Source organism: Perna viridis, chromosome 2, assembly GCF_037379345.1.
Source record: "Perna viridis isolate PV_CMFRI_1.1 ecotype Kerala chromosome 2, ASM3737934v1, whole genome shotgun sequence".
Classification (NCBI taxonomy): domain Eukaryota; kingdom Metazoa; phylum Mollusca; class Bivalvia; order Mytilida; family Mytilidae; genus Perna; species Perna viridis.
Window position 1 is genome coordinate 29,330,234 of NC_142446.1, and position 26,350 is coordinate 29,356,583.

Here is a 26,350-nt window from a genome sequence, read left to right on the forward strand (position 1 = left end):
AAATGTGCAATATTGTGTCCAAATGATTTGTTGTGTCCATAATGAACTGTAAGACTCTATGTTAAGTGCGTCAATAACTAATATTGTGTCCACACTTGCAGAGTTTAATTGACTGTGGTTGTATCATGCTGCATTTGGCAAAGCTTTTTATTTTAAGTAGGACACATTCTTGTATTGTAGGGTTTCACATTTGCTTTCAATTTGTTGAATTGCTGAGGAGTTTTCTTCACCTATGTATGTTATGGTGAAAGTTGTAACATTCACATTAGTTAATTTAAAGTTTATTTGGAATTTACTTGAGTACCTACATGTTTAAACAAAATGTTGCACTTGTCTCTATTACTGTGTGCATGCATCATAAATAAAACAGGTTTATACACTAGTAAACTTATTACATCTTCCAGTGACAATATTCTTGTAGGATTTAGGGGGCAGGGATTTGATGTCAGATAAGAAATTTATGTTGCACAAGCACAAACATTTAGTTTTAATTCAGAAGCAACTGAAATCAATATTTCATTTTGAAAAAAAAAATGCCTTGTTTAGTAATTGGGGAAACATAGAATCATTATTATTCTACTTTTCAATGGAGGAGTAAAATATTCCTTTCAGGAATTTGGAACATTTTTAAAAGATTACTTGCCCCTTGCTAATAAAATGGTCGATGCTTCAGAGATTGAACAAAGACGGAATAATAAAACATAAGACATGGTCCATTTTACAAATCATTTTTGTGCATCAATGCCAAAAAACATCATTATGTACAAAAAACATTGTGATTTTAGGATTTGAGAGCCAACACAAATATTAGTTGTTTCAATTTGCAGATATACAAATGTACATGTACATGTACATGTATATAAAACTATTAATTGTTCGATAAAACTGACACATCAGATGCCTCACTTAGCTCCAATACAACAGATACATTGTATGTCCTTATGTCTTTGGTTGAAGTTGCAGTTAAGATTGAGAATTGTGGAATCTATTTTACTTTGAATGATTCAAACTTTTCTATGGTCCTCTCTAAAATTTAATCACCTGTAAAATTAAATATGGTTTATATTGTGTATTGTAAAAAAAAATATACAATGTGTGATAAGAAAAGTGAATTCCAAATCGAACTAGGCATGCATCACCTACACGATTTTAACACGAAAGTCGTAAGAAGCGCGTGAAGGGCGATACTCCGCGGTACCGCTGAATCTCCAACTTTTTGTATGGCACATCGTTCTGACCCCAACCCGACATATCAATATCCAAATAAAAAAGAGGAGGGTTGCAGGGTCAGAGGAAATTCGGACTAGGTAAATAAGACCAAAGAAAACGGACAGTAACTAGTAAGAGAGTGTCCATATAGAAACCAGGCAATTCCTGTAATATGAGTGGCACATGGTATATTTTATCCCACTGAATTCTTTGTTCCAATGTGATGTTTATATCATAATTATATCAATCAGTCAAAAAATGTGTTTAATCCAAAATGGATGGCTCAGAAAATGATTTTGAAGTTCCCCAAAAAGCAACAAAACTTTGTACAAAAGTAAAGAGCTATCTCCCTTTTTCAATGACTTTCAATGCTTTCTATGTGATTTATTTCTCTTTAACCATTGCAGTTAATCCAAAACCAACATTTCATTTTGAGAATGGGTGCATTTGCGATATGAAATAGGGGACATATTTTAAAACAAAATTTGTCATTTGCCACCTACAGGGTGCATTTATGAATCCCAATTTAAAAAAAAATGCACTAAATATATACTAGAGGCTCTATAGAGCCTGAACCACTCATCTGCAGAAATTGAAATCATAGGGACTTAACATACTACAACGAAAATTTGACCTCAGATAGCTCTCATTATGCTGAGCAATTTACTGTCAGAATTTGGCTAAATTAACAGTTTTGGAGATATATGCGAAAAACTACTATCTGACCACTACGTTCTATTTTAGTAACGGCAACCATGTTTTTCCATGGATCAAAAATTCTAACATCAATTCTATGCAGGATACCCTAAGGAACAGTCATATCTAGTTTGGTGAAAGTTGGTACAATAGCGTCAGAGAAGATTTTTGAAAGAAATAACATTACAAATAGCCAAAAAAAACATTGGAAAAGGGCAATAGCTCCAAAATTGCTTAACTGATTAAAACGAAAATCTGACTACAGATTATACTGAACACTTACACCCAATCAGAATTGGCTAAACTTAACGGTTTTGGGGTGATTTATGCCAAAAACACTGTTTGACCCATATTTTCTATTTTTAGTAATGGCAACCATGTTTTTTCACGGATCATAAATACCCACGTCACTTCTATGCAGGATACCCCAAGAACCATTCGTGCCAGGTTTGGTTCCAATTGGTCTAGTAGTGTCAGAGGAGAAGAGTTTTGAAGAATTGGTTACGATTATGATGCCGACGGATGGCAATAGCTCACATGGCATTCGGCCAAGTGAGCTAACCTTTGAAGGGTAGTAACTCTAGCAAGAATAACTTTGATTCCTGCAGATTATTGTAGGCCTTAAAATAAGGATAATTTCGGCAATTAAAAGAATTTGGCTAAAACTAACGGTTTTGGAGATGTATGCAAAAAGCTTGTCTGACCCTTAAATTCTATTTTTAGTAATAGCAGCCATGTCTTTCAATGGATTAAAATACCCCTATCAATTCTAATCAGGAACATTCATACGAAAATTGGTTCAACTTGGTCAGAGGAGATTTTTGAAAGAAATAACATTAAAAGGGGCAAATAATCATCTAAAAAGGGCATTAATTCCAACATGGCATAACAAATTAAAATGAAAACTTAATGACAGAAAGATCTCATCTTACTCATCTTGTACTCTATGTCAGAATTTGGCTAAACCTAACCGTTTGGAGATACATTTCAAAAACATCTGTCTGATCCATATGTTCTATTTTTAGTAACAGCCATTATGTTTTTAAGACAGAGCAAAAATCCCCACAACACTTCTTGGCATGATACCTGAAGGAACATTCAAACCAAGTGTGGTTATATTGGTCAAGTAGTGTCAGAGGAGAAGATTTTTGAAAAATTGTTAACAAACACATGACGAGGGATGATGGCCATAGCCCCTTAATCAATCACAACCATATCATTTAAAAGAATTCCATACATATCCAATCACTAAGTCACTAGGTGGAAACCAACTGAAATGATTGTTGCATATTCTATGTTTATAAACAAACTGTTGTGTCAAATTGTACTGAAGTGGAGAAGAACTTTTGTCCTAACCCAGTTTATCCTTTGAGTGAACAAAAATTGTTGTAAATTTAACCAATTACCTACAGATAAGGATACCATAGACAACATCCCTATAACATTAACAACCTTAAAGAATTCTTGACTGAATCAAGAGAAAAAACCAATAATGAAAACTTTAGCTTAGAAACAAATGCAAAATAATAGGAAGCTACTGATTTCAAAAGCAAAATTTGTAAGAATTCAAAGAAACAATAGTTTCAGAGTCAACAGTATTTCAGGTATTTTGTTTTTAAAAGCATAATCCAAGCTAATTGATAATCCATAAGCACCGATTACACACTGGAAGGTTTTATAGACATTGACATTAAAATCACACTTGGAAGTTAGATCTATTAGTACATGTGTAAATGGTCACATTTTTAAGGCCAATCATAATGCAGAAAATGGACATTTGAACACTGGGTATGGCATTACAAATAAAAAAGATTTATCACATAATTTACATTATTAATGTACTGTTTGAAACATGAAAACTTGTGTACAAATATTCTGAAAAAATACTCAGGAATCTACAGCATACCATAAGCAAACTAAAGTGCTTTATATTCCTGAAATAAAATATTTATTACAGCACTGATGTAAATAAAGATTCAACACAGAATTTGTGGTGAATAGGATATAAATATAAAACATCTTGTGACATTGTCAGGAAATATATGACAATGTCAATGTAAGATCACATTCACTTTAGTGTTGTCCTAATTTAATACTAAATCAAGCAACATAATGATACTGATTAGAATCCTCTTTATCTCTCTCCATATAGTCTCTGTCTATTAAACTTTCTATTCTTTTCTTCAGATCTGATGGCTACAAAAGAGGAAAAAAAATATCATAGAAAGTAAGAAAAAGATTGTACATCATAAAGATTTAAAATATATCTGAATATCAACCTGCCAATCATGTTATATTTCAAACATTTTGACAGACAGTTAAAGGAAACTGGAGGGCTTGAAACACTTATCTGGAGCTAACTCATTTATTTGCCTTATGAATATTTGATGTCAGGAAAAAATCAGCCATAGAAAACTTTATCTTTTCTGCTAGTCCTTGAAATAGAAGCCAAAAACTGCAGAAATGGCTATTTTTTACCTATCAAAGGTAAAAAAAAAAACTGCTTAAAACAGTTATTTCTCACTTCAACTAAGTTGAATCTTTCAATAATTCAAAGTCTCTATTTTCAATGATTTTTAAGATAAGAAGTCAAAATTATCAACTTTGACCCAAAAAGGGAGAATTCAGTAGGTCTTATCAACAGATTCATTTCATCAATTAACGGTTTCTCCCTACATACATGTATGATAGTTTAAAGTTTCTGCCTAAAAAAATGCTTTGCATGGCACAGTTTGATACAACCACAACTATCGAATCCTGATCAGTTTATACAACACATATAGGATTGTGATTAAATGTTTGGCATGGCATAAGATTCCGACCAAAATGAAGCTTGAAATTAGACATAAGAAATAAGTCCCACACAAAATTGAAAAAATGTTAATTTCTGACCTTTATTTGGCTCCTAGTACCTAAAAGGTAGGGGTCACAACACTAAAAATCATCAAAAAACTTCCTTATTGGATATGGAACCCTTAATGTACTTTTACTCAAGTAACAGCCATGAAAGAAGGAAAATGGTTGATTTTGATCCCCTTATTCTCTTAAAGTTAAAACATAACACCATATCAATCCAAGCCTGATTCCTTGTTAAGGAATCTTGTACATTTTGATGGAAATTCATATACTTATAAACTAAAGTTAAATACTTAAGTTTCATAAAAAGCTAGTTTCTGCCATTTTTTTTGTCCTTAACCAAGACACTTTGGGTTGTAACCCGAAAAGTCAATCAAAATCTTCCTTATCTTTTCATAAAATTTCAGAGAGATCACTCAACCTTTAACCATGCTATTGTTTGCAAACCAGGAAGATGCATTTTTTTACCCTTTTCGGCCCAAAACCCCAAAATCATTTAGTAGTCATAATACACAAAATCAGTCTGACCTTTGCTGTATACACGTTGGTATAATTCATATATACATATACTTATATATTGCTTAATTTTATAAAATGCTCATTTTTGGCCCCTAACCACTTGAGCCATAACACCCAAGATCAATACCAACCTTCTTTTTGTTGTATGGAACCATGCTATAAACTTTTATCAAGATCAAACAATATTTAAGTTATACAAAAAACCACAACACAGAAAATGTGTTTCACTATAAAACTATGTTTGCCATATAAAATAAAGAAAATTATAAAAAATAGAACAAGATTTAGACAGATGAGCCAATTGGAATCCAAAGCAATAAACAGTTGATTCTTAAGAAACTTTGTGCTTGATGTGATGTCAGCAGCTCTTTCTTTATGGCCAGTTTTGTCTTCCTAAGTACATGAACATGTATGGCCTTTCAACTCAGTTGGTGCAATACATAATTAATAGCTTTAAACATTAAAACATATATATACACACACACACACACACACACTACATATACATACCTTAACTGGGAATTTGAGTTGTTTATACAATTCTGAAATCAATAAATTGTGACTAAGAGCTTTACGAGTTTTCATGATCCGGACAATTGCTGCATCTACTTGATACTGCCGGTCTTGGAATACTCGCTCTGTTGTACTTGTATTTTCTTCTTGCTATAGAAAAATGAAATTTTACCTACTGAATAGCATAAATTGGTCTAAATGAAGTATTTAAATAGCTATTATCAAAGATATATTCTGCAGTTGCATTAATGGGAGATAACATTTATATATCATATTTCAAAGATTTGGTGGTTTTTTTTTCATTTGATGGTTGCAAATAACCATTTACTGGTTATGCTAACATGTTTAAACTTCCACCCACTGAATTCATAATCAAATCTTTAAATATCTTTGTATCATTCATGTCAAGGTCACAATTAAAAAATTGTTTGTTTCCCCTCTCCCCTGCCCTTAATTTTGGAACTGACCAGGCAGGCAGGGTATATATTTTTTCAGGATTCCACTTCAGATTGTTTTAGAATTGAAACAGATTGAAACGGTTATCTATATCATCAATTCATTTCAAAGACTAGAGACTGGAAGAATACATTTGTTGTACTTAGTTTCTTTTAACAATTCTGAGAATACAATTAAAATTTTGTTCATTTAAAGTTACATTTTTATCAATTCCTGAAAGACAGACAGATCTTAGTATCAGGTTTTTCCTATACCAGTTTTTATATGCTGCCAGGTTTATCTGGTATAAATTGATTTGTACTGTGAAAACTGTTGCTTGCATTAATATGAGAAATAATCATATTCATGGAGAGTTAGCAGCAGTAATGTAGCTCCTCAGTCAAACTTGTGTCTCTGCTGAGTATACAAGCATTGAGGGTTATTAGAACTAGTGGAGAATGGTTTGTTGTATGCTTATAATTGATTAGTGTGTCATTGTTGGCCTTTTCTGTTAACTTTTGTTGTATTTAATATTTATTGATATATTGAAAGCATAAAGCATATTTCATAGTCAAGTATACTGCTTGAATTTCTGAGGTTTTTGATAGCTGATTCTCTTGTCAGCTATATATGGGCACCATATCAAAAAAGAAGTAATAAACAGAACATTTATTAAACATTGAAGTGACTAGAATCAAACCGAGTCAAACAAATGCCAACATCAGAGGCTTGATATTTTTTTTTATCACAAATGGTGATAACTACTTCATAAGTCGTTATCAATTGTATATCTCCAGCAGTTACGTCCTCAAGAACGTCCTTCCAACTATCCCTTTTGTGAAAAGAATATAATTTGTTTTTCACCACATTTTTAACTTTACTGGTGTCTGAATATCGTATTATTACCTTTTGCCTTCCATCTTGAAATGGATTTTATCTTTAAGGTAATGAACACAACCGAAAACTTCTGAGAATTATTTTTCCAGGACCAATGTCGGACATCTCCGAACTTTTTCTGGCCATAAATTAAAAAAAAAATTTCTAAAAACACCAAAAAAATTTTGACTCAGCGTTTTTTTTTTTAACACAGCAGGGGCAAGAGGAAACAAACAATTTTTTAATTGTGGCCCAAAAATCCTAAAAATTATCTTTTATTACTCATACAAAAACAATTACAGACCCCATAACTAGGTTATGTTTATTACTGCACTTCCGAGATAAAAATTATAGAACTGAATATGGAATTAGCACTTTGCAAGAGTTATTGTTCTTGATTTGGTTAGTTAAAATGGGATATGAATGTATGGTTTTTCCGAAATACAGATCTGTAAACCAAAGGACTATACAATTACATGAAAATATGATGTATGTAGACTGAAAAAAAAACATTGATCTGACATTTATTCTGAGCCATAAATCACCTCTACCATTGTCAGTGTCTGAATTTTATATGGATTTAGTACTTCCATACAATTCAGTTATCTCCTAGTTTATAACCCTGTGAACTTGACCTAGAAAACCAATTCGATTTCAGATTTTCCTGAGACTGAAAAAAAGTTTATGATACATTAATATCCATTAGGAATGTAACCAAAAAAAAAGTTTAAAAAAAATTTCCAAATGAAATGCATTACTGAGAAAAAGAACCTATCCATGAATAAATAGCTAACCGTTTCTTTCATTTGTATCTGGTTAATTTTGATTCTGTATAATTTATGTTTAAATCCATCATTAAACAGAAATCTATCACCATCTTCGACATCTTTACTCTAGAAAAGAAAAGTAAAATGATATCAATATTTTATTAATTACTTATCACATACATCGGAGAGTAAATACCTTTAAGAATTATTTTTAATTAATTTAATTAGATTAGATGAGTTGTAAAAAAAAAAACAAAAAACAAAAAACAACTTAAGATTCTGCATTTTTCTGAAATTCTATTTTAAAAAATAGAGTGGACACAAATGTAAACAATCATGAAACTATCAAATAACACAAATTTACTCACATTTGTAAATGTTCAGAAAGAAATTTGAAAATTTGTTTTTTGTAGAATGATGGGAAGAGACAAAGGTAAAACTATACCCAAACCACTTTCTGGAAAGAGCATAAATACAACAAATAACTTGTCAAAGTGGTTAAATTGGTGTGAACATTTGACCCACATTCTCCGTGAACAAGCATGCAATCTGATAATAACTTGTTCAAGGGTTTTAGGAGTGGTTGGAAAATAAAATCTGTAATAATTCATTTTGTGTTGATTTATCCTAAACTTTTCAATTCACAGGAAGAGACTTAACAGAGGTAGTTGAACAGAAATATCGGAAACAATATCTTTGAATTAATTATAATGAACAAGCATAATACTTTAGGTTCTTTAGAGATAACCCTGGCTTTTCCACAAGCTAAAGACTGCAAGGTCCTTCTCAATTCTCCATCCTCTACAATGTAAATAATGTATCACAATAAACAGAGGAGCATGTACAAAAGGCATGGGCATTTTTCACATATAATATTCATGCTTTTTGCCAGGAGACAAATAATACCATAGAACTGATATATGTAACATGATTAACAATTTAAATGATTGAATATATGTATTTGTAATTGTTAAACAAAATATATTAACATCAAATTATGACTATAAAATCAGTGGTATCATTTAGATACATCAAAAAATAACTTGAATGTTTCTTAAGGTTTGAGATAAAATTTTAAAACAATTTTTAAATTACACTACAACAAAAAAAAGTTGAAAATATTTGCACTTTCTGTGTCTCCTAAAAAAAAACTTTTTACAAAAATGTTATATCTATAAAAATAAATTAAGACTTCTTACCTATTGCAGTTGCATTTTTAATTTCTGTGAAAGTGAAGACGTCACCTTCATTAAATAACAAGAGACACAAAGTCTGGAATAGGGAAACTTGTAGTTCCTTTTTGCCTCCCTGAAAGGAAAAGATGTCTACTTTTCACAACAATTTAACATATTTAAGCAAAGAAAAAAAAAATAATGACAAATTCTTAATGCATTTATGATTATTATAGAGTCAAAATTCTCAAATATCATCAATATGAAAATTAAGTATCCAGTATTATAACTCATTATTAAAAGAATTCTCCTTTTTTCCTTAAATCTATAACCAAAATAGCAAAATTAATATGGACATGAAAAACTTATTTGTCTTACTGAGAAATTAGCCTTTAGAACACAGTGACCGAGCGTTGACTGCCATTGGAGTTTTTTTCCACTGTGCTTTCCCAGATAAAACTTCTTGAGAATTTCTTGGTATTTGACCATCTGAAACCCAATTAAAATCATTAATCAACTTCACCAAATACCTCCCTCTTTTCAACCTAAAAGGTTACATGGTATTTTAAAATATATTTTGTACAGTGGCACTGAGAACTTATTACATCAGCTTAAAATAACATGATACAATATACTGTGAAAGTACTATTGTTTGTGTGGTACCAATTTTTGTGGTTTTCGTGGGTAGACCAAATCACGAAATATGGTTCCCAACAAATAAGAGATTTCCACTGTTGTGTACACTGAAAATATTCAAACCACTAATTCAATAATCCATGAACTTGTGTTTCTTCCCTGATCCATGAAAATTGGTATTCACGAATTAAAGTACTTTCACAGTACTAGTTTCTTCAGATCAGGTTGACCATATAAAATATTTACAAGATAAAGCATCCATGTAAGGCAATCAATTTACGATGTAGTCAAAGGAATTTCTTGCTCATGAAGCTTTTTTTTACGAAATATTGGCTGAAGATCAGCAATATTTCAATTATGTTTGTTTTCTTTTCACATCTATTAGAAAACCAGTGCAAATGGAAAGGACCTTCATCACTGACCTTGAAAATCAATAGGTTATCATATTCTTAGGACAAAAAAAATAATGTCTGTTTTGAGGCTAATTTTTTTATGAACAACACAAAAATATATGCATTTTGGAAAGTATGTTAAACATGAAAATACATAACTGCAAAAATAGATTACAAACTAAGTCACAAAAATTAACATTTGCAAAAACAACTAGGCTTACAGTAGTTTTAGCGACATTGCAAGTAGGAACAAAAAATTCACAAGTAAATGTACAATGTACTTAGAACTAAACAATTCACTAAGTCTACAAGAAAAATACTAACTTCTGCAGGGAGGTGAACTTCCATTGGCATATAAGTAGGCCAGTAGCCCATTGTCAATATATTCACAGTTAAATCTATCCCACCAGGGGCATCAATATTTTGCATTTGTTGTTTAAAAGTCAACATGAAGTCCTTAGAAAGCTCCATGTCTTTGAACATGCCTTCTAATTTACTTGTGAAAGCTGCTCCACACTCTGAAATATAAAAGCAACAATATGTTAACTTAGTCACTTGAAATCTTCTAATTATTGTTTTAACCAATTCATGACTAATTAGATTTTAAAATTGAATTTTGATGAAATCAGAATAAATGAAACACTAAAGACCCTGATTCAATCACTTGTTCAGCCATACTTCAATAAAAGGAAATAATTTCTGCAAGAAATTTCTTTTGATTATCACAGTTTTTAAATACAATGTATATGTAGAACATCTAAAAACTGTAAAAAAAAAATGCAAGTGAATAGTTTTGTATGCTTGGTCACACCGATCATTTCATTAACAAGGTTTCTTTTTATCCATACCTATTTTCAAGATATAAGCTAAATCTACAAATTTTATCATACTTTATCCTAAAAGAATTCTGACTACTTAGTCATAAGCGTACATGTGATAACCTTTCAACTCAGATCAGGAGATTTTGAAAGTTTGGTCAGATCTTTGAATGGTTTTCAAATCAACAATTTTTTTTGTTTGCACTTCTAATATTCTGATTACAAAAGTTCCCTTTAATGAATATCTACACAATTTGAAATCAGTTTTCAATACCGTGTTTTAGGTTTTGTACTTTTGTTTACTGTTAATGGCATGTCAGATGAAAACAACAGCTTTTTTTATATAAGTTATGGCATTATTAACAATAACTACATTTAAGTAAACCAACTGGGGTAAATGTGCTTTAAGTGGGCACTGGGACCAAATAGTATAGTTCAATTTAAGAAATAAATCATGGAAACTCATTGTACCATGGGCTGGTCATTTATATTGCCCGTTTTACTCCGAGGGATAGCGTGGGATTAAATAACAACATGAATGGCAATGATATAATAATAACATGGTAAAACAATGTTAAAATGGAGTTTCTGTGATTTATTTCGATTCTAATATGACTAGTTTCCTCATGTTATTGAATAGACACAGCTATGTCATGTGTTTATCGCTTTTTTTACCATGGCTGTGGTCTAAAGAGCTTTGAAGCACATCATATTAGAATAGATCTTAAACCACTTTCTATGATCATCTATTGTTTTTTAATGATAACTTTTACTTTCAGCTTCAAAGACAGGGACATTAATCCTTCTTAAAATTTCTTATTTATATATATTGTAAATATTTGCTCACTTTATCTGTACAAATTTAAACGAAGTTATATAAGAGGTATGTTATTGTGAGTTTTTGAGTCTTAAATCAAAAGGAAGAAAGCCACTGGACAAATAAAACATAGAAATTTATAACACTGTGAAAATTTGATAAATCAGTCACCTGAATTATACATATATCTTTTATTAACTACATTTCCCTTCCATTTCCACTAATGGCTCAACCTGACCTCTGAACTTAGTTTTCATGGTACTAGTAATTGAAATTTTCATAGAGAAAATATTTATAAAATCTTCCCTACCTTGTTTGAGTTTAGATAACATAGACTTCTCTGCATCCACTGAAGCACTTTTACCAACTAACAACCTTTTGGCTAAGTCTTTTTTGTAAAATGCCTCAAACACATCTTTCCCTAAAAAGAAAATTACATTGTAAAATGACACTATACAAACAAAATCTGTAAATACTGTGTAATAACATATAGTGCTTACTGTGAAGGATTTATTACTCTATTAACTCATTTTTTTGACAATTTGAAAGTTAACAAGATATTGCTTGCTGCATTGAACAAAGAATACCCCACACCATCGTTTACAGTAAAAAAGGAGATAAGCCAGGAATCTGGAGAAAGGAAGGCATGGTACAAATCATCATGCAAAGGCAATATGCTATATATCTAAACATTATCTCCAAATGAAACTGAGAAATCTGTTACAGGAAAGTGTAATGGACAGACAAGGTTTTTGCAAAGTAATCAAGTGGGAGTATAGTTCAGAGAAAACAGCTACTTGACCATCTAATTATCAGAAGGCTAATTTTGTAATGAATTCAAGTATTTGTTCTGTGAAAAATGCAGGATAATTGTTAACAATAGTACCATATATACACACGAATAAAAGTCGATCCGCCTATAAGTCGGACGCCCCTCTTCAGCCAATAATTACAGGAACCTAGCCTTGACCCTCTTAAAAGTCGGACTGATTTCTGACAGCTGCATAGCTAACATTCCTTAATTACAATGAGTATACCTGTTTGCTTTGATAACATCAATAATATTGAAATAAATAATTCCAAGCCAGAGCTTTTTTATATTAGCAAGTAATTAAATTCTTGACAAGCCATGTGGATGGTTTTGATACAGCCATTTTCTCATTCATTCTAATTTTGGTACAGCCAATAACCCGAATTAAAATCTTAAATATAGATCTAGTGTGAACAACAAAGAATTAAACAGAAAGTTTATGATACTGTAACAACTCATTTGAAGATATTTCATTAAGTTAAGAGGTTTTATCTTTAAGAAAAAGAAATTCATAAAATAATTGTCATTCCCAACTAAAATATTTATTACATTTGTCACGAATTATGGTACATTATTGGGTCATGTTTCTATTACACCTTTGGGTTTTTGGCTATACCAGTGTACACAGGTAAAAATCAATACACAAAATGGATGCCTGGGAACCATGAATAAAATCAGTAATGTGGCAAAATAAAAGACTAAACATGAAATATTCTTTAAGTGCATCATATTTTAGCTGTAAAAGGTAGAAGATGATGACAGTCTTCCTAAAACTGACATTTACAATTTAATAACATTGGGGTAAATGGCGCAGGTCTGGCTGTTTAATGTTGGTGTCACGCTCATGTCAGTTGTCAAGCATTTGACATTTTCAAGCTGAAAATTTTAGTTCATAGTCGACATCTCGTCTATAAGTCGGAACCCTTCCCACCAGTTAAAAATTTAGTCCCAAAATTCTGACTTATAGGCGAGTATATACAGTAACAGAGACATAACACAACAATACTCCAAGAAAAGATTACCATTTAGCATCATTTTCATTCTGGTATATAAGAGTTACATTTTACTTTGTATACACTAAACACTCAACATAATTTTCAACTAATTGCTGCACACTTGCCATGGATAAATCTAAAGAGAACCATAATTCTGTCCAGCAGTCTTTCCAATTCTTCCTCTGTAGCTTCCTGTCAATAATAATTTTTTTTACTGCAACAAATCTGTATGAACAGACAAATAATTATGGTTTAACCTCCTATGACTGATATATCAGGTAATTGGGAGGAGAACGATTGACCAATCAAACAGACCCTGTTTCGTGCTAGCCCAATACATTTAGCAGGATCTTTTTTGTGATTGATAACAGAAGCAACTGATTACTCTGGTACATCTTTCTGTGAGCAAACCAGTCATCATTATACCCTTTATATACTGGTTACTTGGCGAAGAAGCAGTGACCAACATTTTAAAGCCTTTAGTGAGACATGGCCAGGAAAAAAACCCAAGACCTCTTGTACTTGAGGCCAGCATGCTTCTCTGAGACTGTTGATGCATTTCCTGTCAAAACACAACGACAGTAATTAACTTTTAGTTACACTGTTTTGAAGTGGCAAAGAATTGAAAATCATTTTATTAAAATTATAATTCTTTAATGCAGTATTAAGACAATGACAGTGCACAGAGATGACAAAAATTATGACATACAAATTTGGCTTAAACCAATGAAAATGCTCAGCTTCATCTTACATTTTCCTAAGTTTTAAGCCTAATCCATGTTTTTTGATTTTATGTCAACTCAGGGGACTGTTATTGTTTATATCAACTACTATATGCTTTGTAACATACATGTAGCCATTAATTGTTGCTTTTTTTGGAATGAAATGGCTCAGTTGCAGAATTTTATACAAATTTTTGTTGTATTTAACAAAATATACAAAAAATTTTAAAGTTTAACGCAATATACATCCACATTTACTCTTACTGTGTTTTTATTACTATTTATACATGTAATCAAAAACCCAATGAAAGAATAATTTACCATATTTTTGGAGTTTTTTCAGGTGTATCTCATATTAAAGAAATTGCAAGATTCTTACCAAGACTGCTATTAAAAATGAAATTTTGGTAAAACAAATGAATTTTTTTTTGTGTAACAATAGGTCTTTCATAGCTAAACGTGGGTAGTGATCTCTAAAAATAAAAAAAATATCTTTAGCTAATGCTGTTGGAATGGAGAAATCCAGAATAAATTTTACCAATCCTAAAATGAATCAGTATTAAGTTCTCTTACCTTATTACCAGAACGTAGCTTAGAGTCAACATATTTGGCTAAAATAAAGAGAGTAAACTTCTATTTATACTTCAAAATTTGTTCATAAATGCATGCTTAACAATCTTAAAAAATCTACTTTCTTTTATAAAGCACAAAAACCAATTCAAATCAAACCTAATACTATTCTATGAGCAGTTCTATCCTTCACTAGTTTTACTAATGAGCCTAATCTTAAGTTAGTTTTTATTTGATAAATCATGTCTGTAACTATCCAGGTAAATTTCCTTACTTTGAAGATTACTTAATGACACTGAATTCTTGTTTTCAACAATGCCTAGGTTGTTCCTTGGATGAACTTAATATAAAATTAACATTTAACCAACATATAAACTTCGAGTATTTTGTAGCTCAAGATTATGAAAGAAAGCTAACCAATGAGTTCTGCAGGTTTGTTCTGTCTCTGGTTTATAAAGTATTCAAAACTCTCCTTTAAACCATTCACAAATTTCTCATTTTTGGCAAAGCAGACCTCTATCACATTATCTAGTTTTTCTTTAAAATCTGAAACAGACATTTTCATCAGTAAAAATATGATCAATAGATTAAAGATATCTGTACACTACTGGTCAATGAGTATGTTAACTAGATTTATACTATATTTTAAGAAGAACTTAGCTAAAACTTGGGACTTATTATTCTTTCAATAAATTCATTTGCTTATACAGGAAAATCAAGAATATTAATCATATATATGATTTTACTTTATGCTTTAACAATATTACATTTTTATTTAGCTCTTATTATATGAACATTAATGCAGTTAATTTCCTTAATAATCAAATCTATTTGTCAGCTGTGACAATCTGTAAATCAATTCTGTGATCAGTTTTTACCAAGTAAACTTTGAACCATATCTTTGTCTTTTTCAGGATCATTATCTGTATTTATGACAATCAAGCGGCCAGAACTCTGAAAAATTGATCTGTATGTTAATCATATATAAAAACATGTATAACACTGCATACAATTTGTTCAGGTAAACTAAATTTTAATATACCAAAACTTCATATAATTTTTTTCATTCAATTTCTGTGACTCTACACTTTTGTTGGAATTTTCAACAGCAATATCAGAACATAAACCCCCTAAAATATAATAGATACCATCTCTGTGGGCCCAACCATAAATAAATTCTAGTATAAAAAGTTGCAAAAGACATATAGTTACTAACATTTCAAATTTTAAAAGACAAGAAAGTAACAGATTAGACACTATATGTTTCATTTAAAAAAAAAAACCAAACAAAATAATTTAAAATCAAGACATTAAGGTCAATGTTCAAGGTCAAAGGTCATCCACCCTGGTATATGACAAATCATCTTTGGGTTGCCTAACCACATGCAAAGCATCAAAAGCCTACTTCAAAAGAAAAAAGTTGCAGCCAAGACACAAAATGACACATCTGAAAAGCAAAATAATTTAAAAATTACAGCTCAAGGTCGTCAACCCTGGTATAGGACACATCATTATGAGGTTGTCTAAGCACATATCAAATATCAAAAGCCTGTGTTGAAAGACAAGACAACAAAGCTATAGTCCTGAACCAATTTGTTTAGGATTGCCAAACACACACAGGCTAATTATCATAAGTCAAGATAAGATTATTTTTATTATCTAAATGCCATCTTGACAGCAACATTATCTACAATAATTATCTTCATTTATGCACACCTGTATATGGTGTCTACACTTCCTAACAAAAGATTTCAAAATCCATTTGGAAGTTAAGTAGTAGTACTTACAAGACCAGTATTCAAATGTTCTTACTTCCAATGTTATTATTGAAACTGTTTCTTTACCTTGATAAATGCAGCAAACGATGTGCTTAATTCCTTTAACCCATCTTTTATTCTGGAGAACAATTGATACATTAAACTGAGATCCTGTATTCTGTTCTCTGTTAATAACTGGTTCAGACCTACATAAAAAACAATAGCGAACATGTAACCTTTACAAAAACTAAAACCCTCTGTCTGATGATTGTCGTACAATTTTGTTGTTTTCTTCATACTAATTAAAATTTCAGTCTGAAAAAAATATTTTCTATTAGTGTTATTCATGTTTCTTATGGAGGAAAATCTGTACTTTTGTTGTCATTTTAAGTAACAAATTTATTTATGTGGAAATATGAGGAAAATGGTATAGCAATAGAATAATTAATTGGAAAGAGTGAATAACCAAATATGATCATGAGTGCCTAAAAACAAAGATTTAAGAAGTGTGCAGAATCTTAAGTAAAATCTGCACAAGTTCTTGGCAGGAGTAGTTTTATATTTTGGTTATTCATAATGACCCTATTTAATATATAGATGTTCTCCAGTGGATTGATATTCTTGTGGTTTTTGACAGGAGTGAAATTACAGACTTTTTTACACAGGGAGCATTCATTTTTATAGTGAGTTATTTTTTACGATAAAATTTGTGACAAGAAACTCTTATTCTGTTCAAATAAGTTCAACAATTAAAATCCAGAAATACTGTAAGTAAGGTCACAAGAGAATTTTAATGCCATTTCAATCCTTATTTCTTTATTAAAATTACATCATGCTAATAAAGAAAATAATGGAATACCGCCATACAAATATAATGCATGCAGAATATATTTCCAATTGTCCATTTTTCTACATTATAGTAAGTCAATACTACCTTTCTGTAGAATAGTAGTAAGATGTTGTTCTAAGAGCTGTTTTTCCACACTTGATATCAAATTCTTTCTGCAATTAAGACAAAAAAAAACAGGTATTTAAAAGTAACTAGACTTTGCTCCTAACAGAACTAATACCCCCATGCAACATGTTGAATCCTGTAAGTTTGTGGATCAATGTGGACATAGGATTCATATTAGACACAATTTTTATGATGGATAGACTACACACTTTTGAAACAACTACATACAGCAATTAGTACTTTTTTGTTGACAACACAATAAAAGAATAAGACTAATTCCTGACAATATGCACATCTCTATATGGTAATCTAAAACCCCATTAAGTTTCATAACAATCCTGCAAGTTGTTGAGGAGGAGACCAAGTCCTGCTGAAAAACACTCCAACATCTGTTATTTACACAATTTTTTGTCCAAACATAAATTCTTGACAAAATGCATATCTCCATATAGTAATCTTACACCAAACTAAGATTCATAGCAATCCTGCAAGTCTTTAAGGAGGAGTTGAAAAACAACCGATGAGACCAAGTTTGGTGAAAAAGAAAAACTCCTAGTTCTACAGCCACCTTTTCTACAATTTTTGTCCCAACATAAATTCCTGACAGTACTTAACACATTATACTGATTAAAGAGTATATATCAAAAGACAATATTCATAAATGAGACGTTTATTACACTTTTGTTATACATACTTGGTAGAGGGATCTAGGTAATGTAACAGTCTTTCATTTTCTTCTCCAAGCCTTTTATCTACATAAGCAAGGTATTCTGGAACCTGAAAGAATATAATGATGTTTTGACCCTCTCTAGATTCCAATCTTATCAGATGCTTTCTTTTCTTTCTCTTTTGCAAGCAGATTGTCCAAAAAAAATTTGTGCACTGAGGAGAGTTAAAAAACTGTATAACTTGAAGCAGTTTGGGAGAAGTTTGGAACATAAGGTGAAGCATAATGGCACCTGTTGTAAAGAATGTTTGAAAGTTTCAATGATTTTAATTCAGTGGTGTGGCAGGAGTTGGAAATGGAAGCTGGAGATTGACAGTCAGAATAACTGACAGCATGCTCATAAAATACACATATCTACAGCTTCAAAAAAGGGGGAGGTATAAAAATAATGCATGATCCTACTGCCCGAAGATATCGGTATATCCATTGCTTAGAGGCATTGACTTATCTGAATTCCAGTTAGTCACAAAATTTCTGTCATTTTTATCTACTAAATTAAACAGTACTGAGCAACACAAATGTCGTCTGCAATGGGTTTTCATCAAGAACAAAATTGACAGTTGCCTTCAAAAGGACTAGACATGGCAATAAAACCTACATCTCTCTCCTGCATTAATCGTTGACCTTCTGCTGCATACAGTTGATCTGTTGCTTCTAAAAATTTCTTTTCAAAGGAATCATGATAGATCTGAAATATTATTAAATTTAATAATAGTGACACATGTATCTTCAAAATAGACTAAATGGTAAGTGTTGATGCCAACAAAAACTGCTGCAAAGACATATATATAGTCTTTAATTGTTAGAAATAGATATAAGATTGTGTGTTACAATCTATTGTGCAAATATACTTGCTCAAAATGTCATTTGGACTGAAATAATTGGTTCAATAATGAATTTTCTTCTTCCGCTTTTTGAAGGAGCTGTCAACAAATGATTAAAACCACATTTGACTAGATTTAAATTAATTCGTTAAATCTATTTCTTTCATGAACATTTTTCCTTATCTAAAAGTAGGGCATACATGGAACATTAAGTGATACCCTGCCATGGTTAAAAAAGGGGTTGACAAAACTTTGAAAAACTACACTTAGAAAATTGAACTTAACTGTATTTTATGGAACTTATGCAAAAAATCATTGATTCCATTCTCAAGTTATCACCTGGAAACCCTTGGGGAACAGACAGGGCAGACAGATACTCAACTTTTCAGAGGGTATCACATAATACCTCACTACTTTATGTGGCCGGGTATGAAAAATTAATTGTTTCAAAGTTTGTAAGTATTTCTTTCACTGTACCTGTAAGTCAGATAACATCCTGAGTAAAGATTTCATTAACTGTCTGTCCACTGCCTCTCCACTCCTTTCTCGAGATATCAATTGTAACAGTCCATCTACGGTTCGGGTCTGAACAATATGATGTCCAACAATATTAGAACGGAATAAATCTAATCCCATGTCCCTGTAATGTCAGAAAAAAGTAAAATTTACCCTAAGTCTCATGGTGTGTAATAATAAACACATCTTTTTAATTCGATTCTACATACCAAGAAATAATGTTCTGCCAAGTAAAGCTAAAAAAAAGGACAAAATACTCTTAGATGAACATAATCAACAAATCACTCTTTAAATGTAAAAAAAAAACATGAAAATTAATGCCTCAATACACAAATAAGAAACAAATAGTCTATCTGGACCAATTCTGAATCCATGTCTTTAGCAAATAGCCTTTTTTACATTATACTTTGAAACCAAGACATTCATATACCTAATGTTTCAAGAATGAACATTTTCTGAACTGAATGTTAAGGAATGTCACATGCTTTTACCTATAATGATAAAATGTCAGCAGGGCACAACTTAAAGATTACCACAGATGTAGAACAATTGGGACAATCATGAAAATTCTAACTTGATACAGCTGGTAATTCTTATTGAGAAGGAAACAGCTTACTTCAGACCCCTTAATTCTTATACTAGACAGGCCATATTCCTTTTAATCTAATAAGACATTCCTTCGGTGGTATAGAACCTGTAACAAGTACTATCTTTAAAAATAAAGATTATCAGACACAGTGAAATTTTGTTCTTTTTACATATAATTTTTAACATTTCATTCAGGAAATAACAGATGGCATACAGTCTTTGACACAATTTTTTTAACGCCAGTTATCAGTATTTGGCCAATCTGGAAACATAATTGCAATCAGGTGACTTGCGTTTCCATGGAAGAGTGTCTTTAAGGTCAAAGGTTAAAAAGCGAAACTATACCGACTTCATTGGAAACACAATTTTAACCAGATGTCTGTACACATTTTTCAAGCTACTGCCCAGAGACCATTGGTCCCTACATTCTTAATGGATATCTTAAAGTGCTGTTAGCACTGTAAGTTCGTGATTCTTGTGAAAATTGTAGCATGAACAAAAGAAAAACTATAATCATACATTAGCATTTTCCCCATATTTCTGGAACTGATTTTTTTCCTAACTTGAAGAAACTTTGTGTCAATCTTTACTACTGATTTCTGCAGTATAAAATGTAATCAATAGTTAAACCATATCCAACTTCACACACATTAACAAATTGGTTCCATTTCACCTTTTTCTCAAATTTAAAATGTGTCGAAAAGTTAATTTTCATTTCCATTCATAAAATATTTTAAAAGGGTATTTATCTGATGCAATAACTATACTCAAATAAAACCAATTTCTGCTTAAGAAGATAATATCCTTGACAAACATAAGATTTTCCAAAACTAGACACTTTTTATAAATTTTAATTTTCCTGCTAAGTTTACTTGGTTCCAATCACTGCTCTTTACTTCCTGTTCATTAATCATAAAATATTAATGACAGGATTAAGTTTTTGACTGATAATTGTGTTAAATGGAACATGCTTACCACATTTCAAGTTTCTGGACATAATACTGTATTTTATGCAAATTCATTTACATCTTCCAAACCAAAAAGTAGTCACTCAAATCTTCAGTTGATTTGTAGACACTGATAGACCTTAATTTTATTTGCAGAAATAATACAATATCATTGAGCTGAATAATTGCCAGAAACATATATTTACTGGTTATAAATAAGGTATTGAATGATATAAAATGAATAACATTTGGACTATATTTTTGTGTTCAGATATATTAGGGAAGTTCCTGACATAAACCGGTGTCAAAAAGTATTTTGATCCTGAAGGATCTAAAATCCAAAAACCTCCAATATCAATCCCAGCTTGACTTGTTGGTATGGATCCTTATACAGTCGAACCTCGTTAAGTCGAAGTCGAAGGGACCATGCAAAAACGTTCGAGTTATCCAAGGTTTGAGTAATCCAAGGTCAAGGATAAACCGTTTATACTAGTAGTTTGGTCCATGATTGTTTCTGTAGTTACATCATTTGTTGTGCTTGTACATGTACATGTACTTCACTTTACACGGTACTTCTTAATGTCAAGCGTTTCATATCGGAAGATATTTTTTTGTATGTTGTATATCATGTTTGAAATACTGAACGGCACCGAGTGTTCTAGTGAAATTTCCTTTTTATTTTTTCTATATCAAAAACGTTATAGTTCATAACATGCTGCTTTGTTTGATTCACAATCAGGAGTATCGTCAAACCATGTGCTCTACAATATTACGATAAAATTTCAAATTCAGTAGCGAAACGAATGTAGTCGTTGAAATACCCTAATAATCGTCTGTTTGACGTTTCATTAAATAGTTAGATACCATTACAATTCATCTGTATTTTAATAAAATTTTTCAAAATATCAACATATCCGATATCACTGTTAGTGTAAATTCCCACATGTTATTAATAAAATTCGCTTCTTTTAACAACACGCGCAATTTTAAATTAATTAAATAAACAAATCAAACCACAAAGAGTGTCAACAAATTAATTTTAAAAGCCACGCTAACTGTTGTTAAAACATACTTCGATCATGGTTTGTAATAAAGCAATCAGTTTTCTGACTAATTAGTTGACTTCAAGACATCAGGGTTAATTAACCTCAAAGTCCTATCGAGGGGACTGATTGATTACCTTGAGTTATCCGAGGTTTCGATTCATCCGAGTTCAATCAGTCAAGGTAAAATTGTATTGGGGTAAGGGGAGTTTTGCTGGGACTTCGTAATTAGTTCGAGTTATCAGAGATTACGACTAATCCCAGTTCGACACATTGAAGTTCGACTGTAATACAACTGCATAGAGATCAATACACATATACTAAGTTACATATTTAAGTTTAAAAAAAAACTAGCTTCTGGACCCTTTTTTACCCCTATTCCTAATCAGTAATGGTTAAAACCCAAAAGATCAATCACAACTTTCCTTCCTTCAATATCACAGAGATCCATATACTTTTACTCATGTTACTATTGGGAAACAATTGACTGTCATTTGACCATTTTCAGCCCTAATTTCTAAAAAAAGTCCATGACCCCCAAATCAATCCAACTCAGACAAATTTTTAATCAATATCATAGACATTCATATGCTTATAATTGAGTTATGTAGTTAACTTCTATGAAATGCAGGTCCAGATGTCAAAAGAATAGGCCTGTAGCAGCGCTATTCTTGTCGTAAAAGGCAACTAAATAGTGCTCAGAAACCTAGACGGGGGCTAGGCGCTCTGCCCACAGAGCATCTGGGATGTGTGCCCCAGGTGGTGGAATGGGGTACCCCTGGCGTGTTACATGCTTGGGTTGTCAGGATATAATACAGAAAACGTGACCACAAAACCATAGTGGTGCACTGTGTTGGGAAAGATGCCATGTTCCTCACACATTAAAGAACCCTGCTATGGTATTCGATAGGAGTAGGAACCTTTGCGCTCTGCCACAAGATGCTAAAATGTCTAGTGGCAATCAAAATTTATCGACCCTATTATCCTTGTGTCCCAACCCTTTTTCATTTCATCATCATTAATGTTCATTTAATCATCCATTTCATGTTCATCGCCTGAATATAGCCGAGATATTGCTGCTTGGCCAGTAAACCCCAACAATCAATCAATCAATCTCATAAAATGCTTGTTTTTGAGCTCCCAACTCAAAAACAGTTGGAACCATAATTCAGTACCAACCATCTTCTCGTGATATGGAACCTTCTTGTAAAATTGTATTCAGATCCATAATTTAATTTTCAAGTTATTGCATGATAACAAAGTGTCTTGGGATGAGATGAGAGCCATATCATTCTACAACCACAATTTTTTGGGGTCGTATAAATTTTAATTTATTTTAACTTTTATTCACAGGGTAAAGTTTTCTGACAAAATACTGCAGGAAGTTATAATAATCTTACCATATAGACATCACAGATGAAGTCTGAAGAACATATGTTCTGTCTAAAAACAGGAAAATACTTCTTATCATTATCTGAAAACAAAGAATGGCCTTATATTCTCTATACTGGATTATGGCAATTGAATTGAAGAAATGTTTCCAACAATTAAATTTAGCAAGTACTGAAAATTTACATTAGCTAAATCTTTAGCATTTTTTTTTATTTTTTATTTCTGTACTGAACTTATATCATTATACATATAGAATTAAACAAGCAAATTTTAGCAAAATGTAATTATTTCTTATAGCTTTCCACTTTATAGCTTTAGCAAGCATTCCACTTAAACTCAATCACTGGGGAAAATGCAAATCCTGGGAGTAGAGCTATCATATACTTACCATTTGTCTGCAGTGAGACTGCCAACAATTATCCATTTTTTTCAAAAATTGTTCATATCCAATGTTCTCTGTAAAGCATGTTAAAGAACTTACAGTAGTTTAAGTGCAATCAGTACAAACAGTTCCCTACAGAACTGATTAACAATCAGCGATAAAAAAAAGTACCAAAAGTTCGTGAACCGAAAATAACAATAGATGAATGTGAATAAAAACAAGAATGTAATACAATACTCAACAGGTATAAGACATGCCCCTGGACATTTAATTGCTGTAAGCAACAGTCCAAATTTGTTCATTAATTTTTTTGTCATTAATTGGAGAAGAAATATACAGCAATCCACATTTATAAACAAAATAATTTGTCTTGACATACTCTGAAGTCCTTTCATATTCGTTTTGTTTTAAACCTGTGTGAATTGACTGAAGCATTCAGTCCAAATTAGTTCAGTTTCAACAGCAGAGATGATTTTACGAGGTCAACAAACAGCAGAAATTGGCAAAATTGGAAGTAAATATACAGTAAAAAAAGACTCATAACAGTAAAATCCAGATTTGAAATAGCGGAAATCCACTAAAAAACAAAAGAAAATCATGTCTTTGACCTGAGACGAGCAGCTACTGGACCTGCTTTCAATATTGATGACCCAGTAAAAACAAGTACAATATCAATCAAACGAACGACATATTACAAGTACAAAAAATGTTTGTGTCAAGAATTCTAATGGTTCTGCAAATGTCTCCTGAAAGCAGCCTAACGAGAGGATTCAAACAACTCTATTTAAAGAAAAATGTTGGAAAAATTTTCCTAAATTCTTTTATTTCATTTAGTTTGATTAATAAAAGTGTAAGTCTAAAAAGACAGTCATGAAATTTTGTATTTTACAATTATCTTTAACTTGATCCAGGCCTTATAACTCCTGGATAAAAGCAATAAAAAATTACTGTGTTATCAAACATGATTATTATATAGTTATAATTATTCAATGGCATACAACTATTTATAACAAAACTGTTGATGCTATTTTCATTATTAAATGTTATTAAAAGGATATTCCAAGAACTGTGTTATGTTTGACTTAACATGGCTTTCACACAATTGTTTTAACTGCTCATACAAGGCAGCAGACATTTTGTGAGAGCACATGTTTTCCACTGCCTGGTACAACTCTTCTAAACTGGACCTTATGGAACGGCTTGTGTGGATGGCCCGCACCGACTCTGCCAATTTGTCCCATGTCAAAGCTTGAAAGTTCTCAGGTAATTTTGGTTTGTCTGAAAAAAAAAATAAAAATTAACAGTTGAATATTTCAGAAACAGAGTAACATTTATAGCATGAAGACAAATAATGCTTCTGAAAATGTGCCTATAATGGAATTCCCAGTCATATTATCAGCTTCAATCATTCAACTTCTTGAAGTTATTACCATTGGACTACACCAACTATTTGTATGCATCTTTCAGTTACTAGCTTGAAGCATGACCCTAGTCAGGTACTTTAAATTACTAAGTTAAAACATTTTTCCAGGAAAAGCCTAACAAAAAGTGATCAGAAGTGGACAATAAGTATGGGTTCGAATTGTCACTGGTCTGAGGTTTGGAATCTTCAATTTCTGACTCAGGATCATTGAAATTTTATTTAACTAGATCCTGGACCTACATTTTGTACCATTTATACTTTACATTTTCTCTTAAAAATTTTAGTCTCATTGAAGACATTTATCATTTTTTGTGGGCCTTACGTTTAGGATGCAAAATAGTCCTGGACCTTTCAATCTTGTTATTACAAAATGCAATTTTGAACCCGTGAAAAAACTGGAACATAATAAACATTGTACACATAAATTGACCTCTCTGTAGATGCAATGGCCAACTGATACTTGAGAGAGGTTCTGGAGATACTTTCATTTTAAGAGGTTCACAATTAAAGAGAAGCATGCTCCTAGTAGAGTAAAATCTTTACCACAAATTTTATTATATTTGCCCTTTCATACCTTTGAAATTTTTTATAATGAGTTTTTTTGTTGACCCAGGTTTACTATTAGCAAGTGGAGATGCATGTCTATTAATTCCATTGGAGGGGCTCGTGAGTGCGGAGAAATTTGCACGTTTCTGTGAGTCTGTCATTTGTGATAAATCAGTATTTTCTCTAAATCGTTTGTTGTTTTGGTTCGAACAGTTGTCACTCAATCGCCTTTTCTTCGAGTGTGTCAAGTCGTTTTCTGGTCTCTGCTGTTCAGGCAGATTGCGTTGGTTGGCATTTGAGAGTGGCATGCACCCCCTATTAGGCCTTTTGTAGGCCTAAGGAGCCACAATTGTCGAATAAACAGCAAAAATCACTTTTTTTTCGCAGGCTGTCTGCCTTTCTTTGTCAAAATGGCGTAAGATCTCGTGTGTCGTCTCGTGAAATGG

The 26,350-nt window shown here is 31.7% G+C and overlaps 1 protein-coding gene across 1 annotated transcript; it reads right to left on the reverse strand.

The window, feature by feature from the left end:
• Positions 1 to 3,717: 3,717 nt before the first annotated feature.
• LOC148624532 (cullin-4A-like) lies at positions 3,718 to 26,350 on the reverse strand. Its single transcript, XM_088567196.1, has 21 exons — positions 25,933 to 26,350; positions 24,993 to 25,213; positions 23,942 to 24,010; positions 23,562 to 23,635; positions 19,545 to 19,707; positions 18,842 to 18,931; positions 18,211 to 18,293; positions 17,496 to 17,563; positions 16,649 to 16,767; positions 15,683 to 15,758; positions 15,222 to 15,350; positions 14,808 to 14,845; positions 13,638 to 13,704; positions 12,017 to 12,127; positions 10,396 to 10,589; positions 9,422 to 9,532; positions 9,071 to 9,179; positions 8,599 to 8,672; positions 7,899 to 7,997; positions 5,791 to 5,943; positions 3,718 to 4,101 (listed from the first exon to the last, which is right to left on the reverse strand). The coding sequence occupies exons 1-21, from the start codon at positions 26,210 to 26,212 to the stop codon at positions 4,006 to 4,008; spliced, it is 2,424 nt and encodes an 807-aa protein (XP_088423322.1). The 5' UTR covers positions 26,213 to 26,350; the 3' UTR covers positions 3,718 to 4,005.